Source organism: Penicillium manginii (genome assembly GCF_028828005.1).
Source record: "Penicillium manginii strain IBT 31320 chromosome Unknown utg000009l:1.0-3297300.0:1.0-3298630.0, whole genome shotgun sequence".
Lineage (NCBI taxonomy): Eukaryota > Fungi > Ascomycota > Eurotiomycetes > Eurotiales > Aspergillaceae > Penicillium > Penicillium manginii.
This window is the reverse complement of record NW_026643110.1, coordinates 886,015-898,270: the sequence shown is the minus strand read 5'-3', so window position 1 is coordinate 898,270 and position 12,256 is coordinate 886,015. Positions and strand designations below refer to the sequence as shown.

General features: G+C 48.8%; 2 protein-coding genes across 2 annotated transcripts; one reads left to right on the top strand and one right to left on the bottom strand.

The window, feature by feature from the left end:
• Nucleotides 1-5,179: 5,179 nt before the first annotated feature.
• Nucleotides 5,180-7,567, top strand: N7533_012103 (uncharacterized protein; the record flags this gene model as incomplete). The annotated part of the gene is made up of 5 exons (XM_057108753.1): nucleotides 5,180-5,189; nucleotides 5,336-5,522; nucleotides 5,892-5,941; nucleotides 6,001-6,097; nucleotides 6,163-7,567. The coding sequence occupies 5 exons, from the start codon at nucleotides 5,180-5,182 to the stop codon at nucleotides 7,565-7,567; spliced, it is 1,749 nt and encodes a 582-aa protein (XP_056953854.1).
• Nucleotides 7,568-11,628: 4,061 nt separating this feature from the next.
• Nucleotides 11,629-11,914, bottom strand: N7533_012102 (uncharacterized protein; the record flags this gene model as incomplete). Its single annotated transcript, XM_057108752.1, has 2 exons — nucleotides 11,629-11,839; nucleotides 11,901-11,914. The coding sequence occupies 2 exons, from the start codon at nucleotides 11,912-11,914 to the stop codon at nucleotides 11,629-11,631; spliced, it is 225 nt and encodes a 74-aa protein (XP_056953853.1).
• Nucleotides 11,915-12,256: the final 342 nt, after the last annotated feature.

The following is a 12,256-nucleotide window of genomic DNA, read 5'->3' as shown; positions in this document are numbered from 1 at the left end:
ATCTTTGCGAGACGTGATACGCAATCAAAAAATAAACCATAGAACCTTGTGGCTACGGAGAGGGAAAGAGATGTCTCCCGGTATGGAGCCACCCGAATTGAGTTTCATCTCATCAAAATAATCGGAATAGGCATTCCTCAAAAAGATGATTTCTGTTGCCCGGAGTCGACCAATGTGTGATTCATTTAGAGTCGTACTTTGGGAGTGTACGTTGCTGGTACCTCTCACGTGGTCTGGTCCAACCCTTGTTCAAAGTGCGGCTGCGGGGAATTGACGTGGTAAATGATTGATGACCATAGCCTGGTACTGATGATCTCCCTCTTTCTTTGTCTCAAACTTTAATGTTAGTGAGGGCTCTGGGCACCATGGATCACGCACGGTGGATGTCTTGAAAGTCAACCATTTAGCCTCGCCGAGACTTTCGGCCGTGGGGCGGCCCCAACGGCTGCCCATCCCGGGTCGCAACGAGTCGAAAATCCGGAAGTATCTAGTGCTGACACGGCAAACCTGACCATGACGCCTGTCACCGGCAATAATTTGAGGGCAGCGGCGGTCCGGGATTGGCGGGTTCCACTAGAGATGTAAAGATCCTAGAACAACGGGCATGATGAGCTAGGGTCGCGGAACATGGGGAGAAAGGTAGCCTGATTATGACCGAGTGCTGCGACTTCTCGGGGCTCCATCTTGATAAGCTATGCTGGCCAATGGTCTCAGCTTGCATGCGCCCAAAAGGCAAAATCGTCCATCCCAGGCAATAATGGCAGATCAGTCCCGATTACCCCGATGACAAGCATGCTCCGATTTTTTTCTTTCTTCTGGAAATACCTTCTTTGGGAATTTTCGTCTCGATTGCTGAAAACACTTTCAAGTGGATAATGTCGAATCTTTGTTCTCGACTCTCACTCCCTTCTTTTTCCTCTCCCTTCTCTTTCTCTTCCCTGTCAAGATTCGGCCGGGTGCAGTCTGACATGGACGCTGCGGAATTGACCACGGTCTTTACGCGCCGTGAAAGAGCTAGGTCGTACGAAAAGAGCTTCTCATGCTCAAGACATCCTGCGAAGCAGGATGCCCACGGTCCCCTTAGCCTAGTCTCTAGATTAATTTCTCCTGCAGCACGTGCTCACATCAGCCCTGACTAGCAGGAACTAAGGGAATTGACGTGGAGAAGTCTTAGGAAAAATATGCAACCTCCGTCCAAGCTCTAGACCGGATGATTGACTAGGTCGGAACCTTGGTTGGATTGATGAGTTCATGCAATTGCCGCTACTAGTTCCGCGTAACAAACTCAAATCATGGTATAAAATTAGCACCAATTAGCTTATGGAAAAATTACACTTTGGGGGGAGCAGAGGGGGATGAAGAAAGAAGGAAGATGAGCTCCGGAGTACCTGCAGAAATTGAGACTTCGTAAAGCTAGACCCCACTAGACGGTCGGACAATTTTTCCAGGAGCTCGTTCCCTTTTATGTATCTCACGGGGCAATAGTCAACTGTGATAAATCGGAAAAGGTGGGGACAAGTGGAGATGCGGCACGGGTGCGGTGCGGGAGGATCGATCTCGTCGACGGCCACTACTGCGCTATCTTACCTACTAGTTCCTCCTATCGTCTCCTTCTAACTAGTTCAAAGGATCCAAGCAGTTGGACAACTCTCCGTGAAGAAGAATCTCTTGGGTCGTCAAAGCAGCGCGGAGCAACACACTAAATGTGTCTAAAAGTACCCTTGCACACCCAGAAACCAAGGACGACCCCACTAATACGCAAGCCCCAAGACTACCGAAGAACTCCGTACAGGACTAAGAGCTGCACTAGTATTGACGTACATAGACATCAGCTACACTTTTCTCATCACCAGTCCCTTTATGGGCTTAGTCTGTGTATTTACCGTACAGTCCTCCTCACCGCCCCATACAGAAACGCAATTGATCCCTCCGAGAGTCGAATCAGATTTCACCATTCGCATTGCTTTCATCATACATCCTCAATTGTACGTTCATCCATGTAAAGCTCGGTCACTATCCTCGAAATCGTCCTTTTTTTTTTCCACCCCTGCAACAACGACCCCATTCGGTACAATTCCATGTCTTGTCTCGGGGAGGGGCCAAATGAATGGACCGTGGAGCCGCTGCACAACATACACTCCTTCGATGCCTCTCCCAGTGAATGGTTCCAAAGGAAATTCCTATCGATCAAAGACTCGATCCGCCAATCATTCAAGCGCGGGCGCTTTCCCAGCGTGCTGTACTTTGCCATCACGACCAACTAGCCTCCTGCGGGTTGGCCGATCTTCGAGCCACTAATGCACTTTTCGACTCGATCAGGGCTGGGGTTCCACTCATGGAGACTGGGATCTCTGAATCTATGATACCAAAAATTTATCCCCAGCATGGCCATGTCTCCTTCTTCACTTCTTCAGCCCAAAGGGGTGTTTTAGACGTGCCCGTGGGCCTCTTGAAGTTATTAGTCTGGGTAAAACTGCCGGGTACGGACCGCAGCATGATTCGGTTTTTCCCGTCCTGCTTGAGGAATTCTTTAGTGGGGACGCTGTTCCTAGTTGGGGTACGAGTCCATCGGTCACAACCAGCGGAGTGTCCCAAGCCCCCCCTTCCCCTTCCCCCAGCGGTGGAGCGGAATTGGGCTCTCCTGAGTGTGGTTTATTTCCACAGACCTTTCCTCAAGTTTGTCGGTGAGGACATTTTTAATATGCGCGATACAGCTGGCTAAGTGGGAAATTGCCGATCGCCTGATCTCTTTTCTTTTCGTCATGCAAAAACCACTTTCGTGCCTCGATCTTCAAAAGGAGAGGCTAGAAAGAAAGAGAGAGAAAAAAAAGATGGATGTGACGACTCCGACAGGTGTACCTCAGCAGCATGGACCATTTCTCATGAGTTTCCTTCTTACCGGTATTTGTTAAATATTTCTTTTTCTTTGTTTCTTTTCTTTTTGGGGGGGTTTCCTTGTTGTTTTCCATATACGGGTAGGGCGAAACTGGCCATGACAATAATCATTATTACAGTATAATCATGATAATCATCATAATCATAAAAATATTACCATCATTACTATTTGTTGGTTGGTCGCCACATACATTGGCCTGCAGATCCCCAAAGTCTGATACATCGACCACCGTCATGCGACTGGAGAGGAGGGGGGAAGGGTAGACGAAAGTAGACGAAAAAAGGCGGACTCTGCACGGGTATCCTGGGGGCTGATCATCCTGTCTTCCCTCCTTCTTGACTAGTTTCATCTTATTTGGATTTTTCTGCAGCACCCCGCCCATCGGGTGTTCGCACTAGGACATCTGACTTGATCGGGACTTTGTAATGGAAAATACATCCTACATTTTTGCATCGCTGTCAGAGCATGTCCGTACCGGGCCCTTACCCACCTTGGGATCGGCCAGTGTCCGTGCATGGGCTTCGGGTCCTCCCAGGGCACGTAACATGGAGATTCCGGCCAATGCCATACTCCTTGAACAATCAAACTGTCAAGAGCTCGGGCCAATGATTCGATGCTACAGTTCCTCCCAATAGGCCACCCTATTTGCGTGCTCCATCTGCCAGGACCGGGGTCACGAAAAAGAAAATAAAAAAAGAAAATAAAAAAATTGGGGACCTAATCGAAAATCCTATTTCGAATTTTGGAAATTTCAAAAGGGAAAAGGGCAATAAAAAAAGTGAATCCTAATTTAGAAGATCATCAGAACAAGATACGGTAGTCCTTGGCCCATTATGGTTGGACCCCTATGCAAACTGGCTGCTGCCACCCACTGTAGCCTTGCCGAATACAACGTATTTCACTGTCCCTGGCAGGCCCAGATTCTCACAGGAACTCGTGGCGACTTGGGCTGTGATGGCTTGAGGCTATTTTCTTTCTGCCAGTTTGACCAGGATATGAACTCTGACGAGACGCGTCCCGGACTCTCCCAACGACCAGGAAACAATTAATACTAATTGCGCCCTTCATGAGAGTCTGAGAGACTGCAAACCATATTTTCTTCCTCCATTTATTTCCCTCCAGCCCAGCCACAACAACCCACCCAAAAGAAATTAATCTGATCGCTCAAACCCGCAGCAGAGGCTCCTGCTCTTGCATAGGAATCAGTGTTGCTCGCCTGGGGGACTCGCCAAAAAAAAAAAAGGAATAATTACAACTATAACCCCCTCCCCAACTTAGGGTTGTGAAGTGATTGGGATTATCTTCTATCCTGCACAACCACTCTACAGGATACTTTCCTGCCACTGAAGGCCCGCCGTGCTTGGGATTAATTTGTGGACACAGTCACACCAGATTACATCAGTAAGTTTTTCGTTCCCTCTCCTTCATTTTTGTCAATTCTATTATTTGTTTTATTGCATTTCCCTCGTTTTCTTTTTCTTTTTCCGTTGTCCTGTCCTGCACGACTGCGATTCCTCAAGTCAGGCAGGATCTTCATGATCTATTGCCCGGGGCAAAAGATCAAGATCGTGGGTCGTGGCATTCCACTCAGAATTCAAGTCTATGAACTGCCTGTGAGGGAGTCCCAATGAGGAAGGGCATGCTCATCAACCGGTGACGCATCCGTTTCGTCCACCGAGCGAATCCCATCAGCTACTCGTGCGCGCGGGTCAATACCGGGAACAATAGGCCTCTTCACACGCTTTTTGAGACATGTTCTTATTCTCGTCCATGCCCTCCTCAATGATTTCATCTTTCTTCACTTCTAATCACCCACTTTTGATATTTTCCCTGCCATTCCATTACATTTCATTTCATGACACTCCACTGGCCCATCACAAATACACATACATTGCCCCATTCTTACTTACTTGAAGAACCCCTCCACCCCCAGAGCCACTATCTGAGATATTTGAGGCGTATATCATACCTTACTTCTGGTACGTGACTTAATTCAGCGAGTCTGGAACTCTGATTCGTGTTCTTTTTTCTGTCTGCAAATCCTCGCTCATGCAGCCTTTGATGCGCATGTTGGTCTCGCGGCGGTGGGCAACTTGAACGGCCCATAAGCACCAGATCTAAACCTTGAACCCAGTGGCTAACTTGGAGAATCATGTTCTTGACAGTCTTTCCCCGTCGCCCTCAGAAGTCAAGGGCCAAGTGAGGGCTTAGACGTGTTGCCGGTGTTACCACGGTTACCTATTCTTCAGGGTCTTTGAGGCGCCTAGCATCAGCACGATCAAGATGAACCCCTGTAGGTTTCTTTCCGTTTTCTAATCTGCCTCGCTCGCATTTCCCGCAATAGCCGTTCCAAATTCTCTCACCTTGTGGGGGCCTTTCGTTACCTCGCAGTCTAATCTACTTCTTTTTTTTCGCTCTTGGCTAACTTATTTACCTCAGCTGTACTTCTACCGGACGCCTTCAATATGGAGTGTCCTGTTACTACCGATGGAGACTATATAAACTCTCATGTGACGGGGTTTCCAACCGACGACGACGATAACCAACGAGTCGGAGGTCTTGCCTCTATGCCGGTCACCAACGGTGTGCGGTACCACGCACAGCAGCCTGCTATGCAAGACTTACAGTAAGTTATTCTGCCCTTTTAATTTGGACTGCCCTTGCGCGCCACTCGGCCGGTTCTCTCTACCCCCCCCTTGTCGTTGCGCTTCCTCCTGGTCCGGGCAATTTTGCACTCTAGGCCAGGCTGTTTCGGTACCTTCCATACCGATCCGCTGCGTGCATGCGTTTCTTCCGATGTTTTATCCTTTTTTATCTCAACCTGAGTCTGTATTTTCTCTGCCATTTTTCTCTTGTTCGGGTGGCCTTTAGCTTTTTTTATCTCTTTCTTGTCTATCATGAGATTTTTCCCGGCATTCCTTTGATCCCTTCTGAATCGGTCGCTCAGAGTTAGTCCGTTGTGATGTGACTTACTAAACAGCTTCGTCTCTTATAGCTACCCAGGATCATCTGCACTTGCTATGACTCCTCCAGATTCCTGCTCGGGTTAGTGCTCTCATTTATCGCCGTGAGGTCGTTCTGAACTAATCAATGATCCTCATTAGATTCCTTCTCCCCAACTTCCGGTCCTCTTTTTCCTCATTTATCCCAACATCAACATCAATTTGACAGGATGACAGACTTTCGGCGGGTTCCAGCTCTGTAAGCTTGGCAGAATTGTCTATTTCATCTATTATGCCAGGCTAATAAACTGCTCATATGGCCAGGCAACCACCTGCTGGCATGTCTATCAACATGCAATCACCAAACCACACCGTAAACTCGATTCCAGCCCTGATGGGAAGAGCAAATGCATATTCATCCTCATATGCTCTCCATCGAGGTATTGGCTTGCCCTTGTCTGGAGTAAATGATGCCTCTCGCTCTCATCAATATCCAAGCACCCCTCGAGGAGCCTTGGATGGTTTACTGGACCGGAACCAAGCAGCTGTCTTCCAGCAGCCGATGGTAGAGTCTTCGCAGCGTTCTTCAACCCAGGTCGAGGCACCTCCATTCGAAGACACAACTATCCTCGAGTCAATTGTTGCGGAGTTTGGAGGCACTCAACAGACCGTCAAGCCCGACGTTCAGGCTAAAATTGGGCGAGGCTTTTTCGCATCCGATGGGAAATGGACCTGCTACCGGCGGAATTATTTCGCAGTCAATTGCAGTTTCAGTCTCCATCCTTGGCCATCGACAGTTCCTCTGTTCATTCGTCATTCCGATCAGTCGTTAGAGCCAATCCGGGGATTTAGGATGTGCATCTCCGCCATCGTGAACGGATCCTACAATGAGACGCGGCCTTTAGTGCAGCACACGCCCAAGCGAGACAAGCAATCCGAGCGTACGCCCGGTCCAGTTATTTTACAACCAACACCACCACCATCTCTCACCGCGGGCTCAACCGGAGCTGGTGGCCATGCCGCATTCCCTCTTGGTTCGCAATCCTTAGATTATAACTCTACCTTCGCCGGGGCACCTCAGCCCTGTCAGCCTCCTACTTCGCACCTTTTCGAACGGATCCAATTTCAAAAGGCAACGGCCAACAACGGTAAACGCCGTGCTCAACAGCAATACTATAATCTTGTGGTGGAGCTTTACGCCGAGGTACCTCGGGGTGATGTATCAGACTGGGTACAAGTCGCTCGTCGACATTCTCACCCGATGGTAGTACGAGGTCGTTCTCCCGGTCATTACAAGGACGGGCGTCGCGACAGTACAGCAAGCATGGGTCCTGAGGGTGGAAGTGGAGAAGGCCCTGGAAACGGCCTTCCCCACGGAATGGGCCCAACATCGCGCTCACATATGCTCATGCATGACAATTCTTATCGAAGCAGCCTTCCTTACGGAAGGACAGACTACCGCCAGATGAACAAGCCCGAACATTCGCCTCTGCTCGACAGTCCTCTAGTCTCTTCCTCTTCTTCCTCTGGCTTCGATTACTCCATGATCAACGATACCATGGATCCGATGGATACTCTCAAGACAGAGTCAGCTCTGGATCCCTACCAGGACCCTGTGTTCCCCGATCTTGCACACCATCATCGACCCGGTACAGGCGGCTATGATCCTGTATACTCAACCTACGGCCGCTATGACCCCATTCAGAATCCACATAGTCTGTGCACCTAGATGAGATGCGACCTTTTCTTCTTTCATACTTAACCATGTCTTTCTTCCTTTTTTGGTTCTTGTTTCTGTCTTCTTCTTTCTATTGGATATCATTCATGCTTACTCTGTTCAAGAAAGCCTCTGCAGAATTGGGAAATTGGGTTTAACGGTTACGGATATCGGTGCAAGGAAAGGCGCGGGTGACGATTTCACGGCCTCTTTTTTTGGTCAACTTCTTTTCTTTTTGTGACTTTTTTATACTGAGACCTTCGTACTATTCTTCATTTGTTTTCTTCTTTGTCTCTCAATTGCAATTTCCTTTTGGGTATTACTTTCACCAAGTCCTCCGGAAGGACCGGGGTGTGCATTTGCCAGTTGACATGAGCTGCAGCGTTCTAAACTAGGGACGCTGATACGACTGTTGTCAGATTATCTTTACACCCCCTTGAGATCAACATCCTACTTCAGCTCTCTTTTATTCTATATCATTCCATCCAGAAAAAAGCGAGAAGCGTACCGAATGCCATCCAAGAATGTCATTATAAGAATTGTCTTCTACCTCTAATCTCTATTCACATGTAACAACCAAATCTCCATTTTAATCTCATCGCGTTTGCAAAAAGCACGAGCTCGTGCACCCTTGCTCTAATGTGCAATTCCCCGACTCGTCTTGACCCTGACCGCCAGGAACCGTTATTTGCTGCGGTCCCAGTCCAGCCCTCTATGTTGACCAGGATGTGACAGGGATCTGCCGGTCTCAGTTGAACTGAAACGGGGGCCCTGTCCACTCCCCCATTCTAGTTTTCGATTGGATTATTACCGGGTCCCAGCCCCCTCTAATCACCAAGGCGTTCAACAAGGCGCGCCCAGGTGCAGTGACTCTTCCCAGAGTTCTCCATCGCCCATGACCCATCTACATGGATGAAGAGGCAGGGTTGTAACGAAGGCGGGGTTAAATAGAGTGGGGGAAATCAAGGCAAGCCGAGTGGAGTATTTGTGAAGCATATTGCTTTTTCGTTTCCCTTGCACTGGGTTCGCTGACTTCGCGAGTCTCGCGTCAAACGAAAAATGGGAAGATGCAGCGGCGTCAACAACCAATCAAAATGATCAACCTCACTTGTTGAGCGGCATCCTTGTTTACAGTATGATGTATAATTACGAAGTAGGTAGACTACTCCGTACAGATACTAGAAACCGTGCATTGTCGTCAGCTCTGAAGAAACTGTCTGGCCTGATTAGTTTTTAAGCAGCAAGGGCCATCGGCAGCCGATGACCCGCATAGCCGTACATACACTTACACTGGATAGGATTTTATGGAATGTGCAGATCAGTCCACCGATTGCTCATCGGATCGACGGTGCGTGTGCAGGTGATTTATTGCGTTTCAGCTCAGCCTGGTTTCTGCGGCTATTACAGCACATGCAGGGCACCTTAGGCTCATTGCCCAGCCCGGGGGTCGCAGTGGCCAAAATTCCAAAAGGTAAAATACCAAAATAAGTCTGGATTACTTCTTTGGGATCTTGGATTTAATGTAAATTCCTAATACAGTGGACCAGAACCTTGGAAATGGTGAATAATGAGGGTGGTGGTGGTGGGGTGAGAGATGTGATGGTGGTAATTTAAAGTGCTGTATCACACATAGTTCAACCAACCTGGTCTTAGCATGGACCCCTCTACCATCAACTTTCTCACTTATCCTAGAGGGGGCGAGGGCGAGGGTGAGAGCAGGGCTTTGGGATGATTTGGCGTTTTCGGCGGGCCTCGGTGCTCTCACACCACCCATCTCTTATGTGGGTGCCCCGTTCTAGCGCCGGGATTCTGGTCCGGCACAGTGAGCTAATGAGTTAGTGGGAGCCTCCCCCATGTAGAAGGTAGAAATTTAATTAGGTATCGATCACGAGACCTCGTGCTGGGGGTAGTTGAATGGCGCGTTTCATGAAGATAAGGTTCCCCATTGTGCTCCATCCGGCAGCGATTTGGCCACCTCTAAAGCACGTATCAAAAGTACTGTATACTGTCATCAAAGTTATACTGGTACCTGTACATACTAATTTGGAATATAAAAAACTGTATCAAAGTGGCAATACAGAATCCAATACATAGCAGTCACCCGATATCTGGCGGTCATCGGGAAACACAATTGCCGATGTCCTAGCCACCTACGGAGTGCACGTCGTACAAGGGCCATCGGGCGAAAGGCGAATCCGAATCCAGCTTGAACCTTGGAACATACATCATCTTGTACATTTCGAGAGTGAACATGCCCGCTCAAGCCTCTTTTTTCTCTCTCTCAAAATGTATATCCATCTATCCCAAAAATTCTTGACATATTTCAACATCAAGATCCTGGGAGAATGTATTCGTTGCAACTAGCGGCTCTCGCTCGCGAGGCTGATGCGGAGGATTTCTGAATGTCTCTGTCGCACGGCAGATGGGCTGCGTACAATTATTCCGAGATGTAGATAGACAGGGCATCTGAAGGGCCAAATTAAGTGATTATTTTCGTTGAGGCAGTACATTATGCTCTTGACTATCAATACATCAGCCGATTGAAGTTCCCAAAAATCAATATATTCGTTGATTGAAAGTATCTTCGACTCTGTACCAGTACTTCTGGTGCGACGAGGTCATCCAGCTGGTCATCTCGAAATAGGACCCAGCAGCACCTCATGCCAGACCGGGATTCTCTCCTGTACATGTGCTTTCCCTGTCTTCACTGCTCCATACATAGCCTGGGATTTCAGCAAACGAAACCCCGGCCTGGCTGGAGGCAGATTCTTCAAATTCTTCGCATGTCTTCCAAGCTTCAAGTTCCCGACCCGGTTGGCTATGTTTGGTAGAAACCAGGCTCGGGCGATGCAGATCAAGATTTGAATCTGTCCGAAGCCCCGGTTTGTTCTGTTTTGCAAGGCCGATAGCTGCAAACCAAGCAGTAGAAACGCTAGGCAAGGTTGGGCTCTCAGCGGTTTCACATCAACGGCTTTTGGGCTTGAATTGTCTTACCGCGGAGAATTATTCCTGCTTCCAAGGTTGCCCACGTGAGGGTATTGGGAATTGGGATAAGACTGCGCAGAAGCATTGGCTTCCTTGTGCTTTGATGTTTTCCTTCCAGGCCATTGCCTCTTAGTCTGACGACATTGGCTTACAGAATCACTGCTATCATTTTCCTCTTGACCCAGCATCCATGATCGACAACCTTGGGTGTAGAGAGATATCCATTCAATAAAATATAAATATAAAATATAAAATATGAAAAAGAGTTTTCGCCAACACGCAAGTATTGCACATTACCCAAGGTCGAATTAAGCTCGATGTATATTGTCGATCATATGATATGGCCATTATCGGCGACAACATGGCCCAACCTTACCCTGGCTAGCAACCACATAAGCAGGGAGCGAGCGCAAGACCCAAGACCTAAATCCGACCAAGACATCCTCCGAGGCGCAGCATCAGTTCAGCCCATCCCCCAAGAGAAAAGGAACAAGTGAACGTGACCATCATCTCGATCCTGTCGCCCGCAACGGCATTACCATTTCAACTCCATCAAGTCCGGGAGATAAATCAGTTCGTGATTGGCCTTGCTCTTCCGGGGTCCAGCATCAACTCTCGATCTGGCCTGGGCCACTATCTCTTCTCACGGATACCAGGGTTGTTCCGACGCGCAGGACGCAACCGCAAGCCCGGTGTGAGAAGAGAAGCATTCTCATTCTCCACGGAGATATACGCAAGTTGAAAACAGGGGTGGTCTTTCAAGCATCGGCACAGAGCATGCGGGTTCTTCTCCTCCATTCCCTCTTCCTTTCCTTTCCAACATGGCCCGAGCACGCCTGACGGAATAATCTTTTCGCCCGGTTGAATCAGTCCAGAGAAGAATATGGAAATCCCAGGCAACAAAGGAAAGGGTCCGATGTACTGTGCTCTGACCCCTTCAAAGAGCGCAGCGGGATCTGGAACTTGAACACCGAGCTGCAAAGCGTCCCCTTCTGAATCCAAAGACCGGTCCGAGAAGAGGAGAGAACTGTGTTGTATGCATCCTCACAGCATGGAGCTTATCCTCGCACTGACCCGAATTGTACGATTCATCGAGACTGGCTGCCCTTATTATCGGCCCCTTCAGCCCGGGAGATTCGCACGGCCATCTGTCGATCCAAAGCCTCCTGCTCCTCCTTTGTAGCCTGCATGCCCAGCGCGCTTTCGACCTGCGGGGACGTCCATAATCCAATGCCCGCCCAAGCCATGACGCCGACGCCGAACAAGGCCCGGGTTTTGGGGGTGAGAGATCGGTAGGTACTAGATAATAATTAGCTTGGATTCAATTCAATTTTTCGTATTCTCGGAGCTTGCGACGTACCTCCACAGAGACATTGAGCCTGATATTCTTGTCTTTTGCTGTAAACACCCAGCGCCGAGGTTGGCAGCTTCCCTTTCTGTGATCTTGGGTCACGTGTCTAGTGATACGGGACTAACCGGTTGGGGAAGTCGGGCATGGGTTGTACCTTTTCGCTGCCTCAGGAACTGAGGTCAATTCCGCTAGGTTTCTGTCAGGTACCTGTACCACAGGGACACGTTGATCTGGTCATTTGCTTGGGCGGTGTAACCGTGGCTGCGGTAGCGTGGTGGAAATGGTACTTTTGTCGGTAGGGGCCCCGGGGTATATAAGGTATAGAGTGATCTTAATAACACAATATACTTGAGAACTTACGAGCA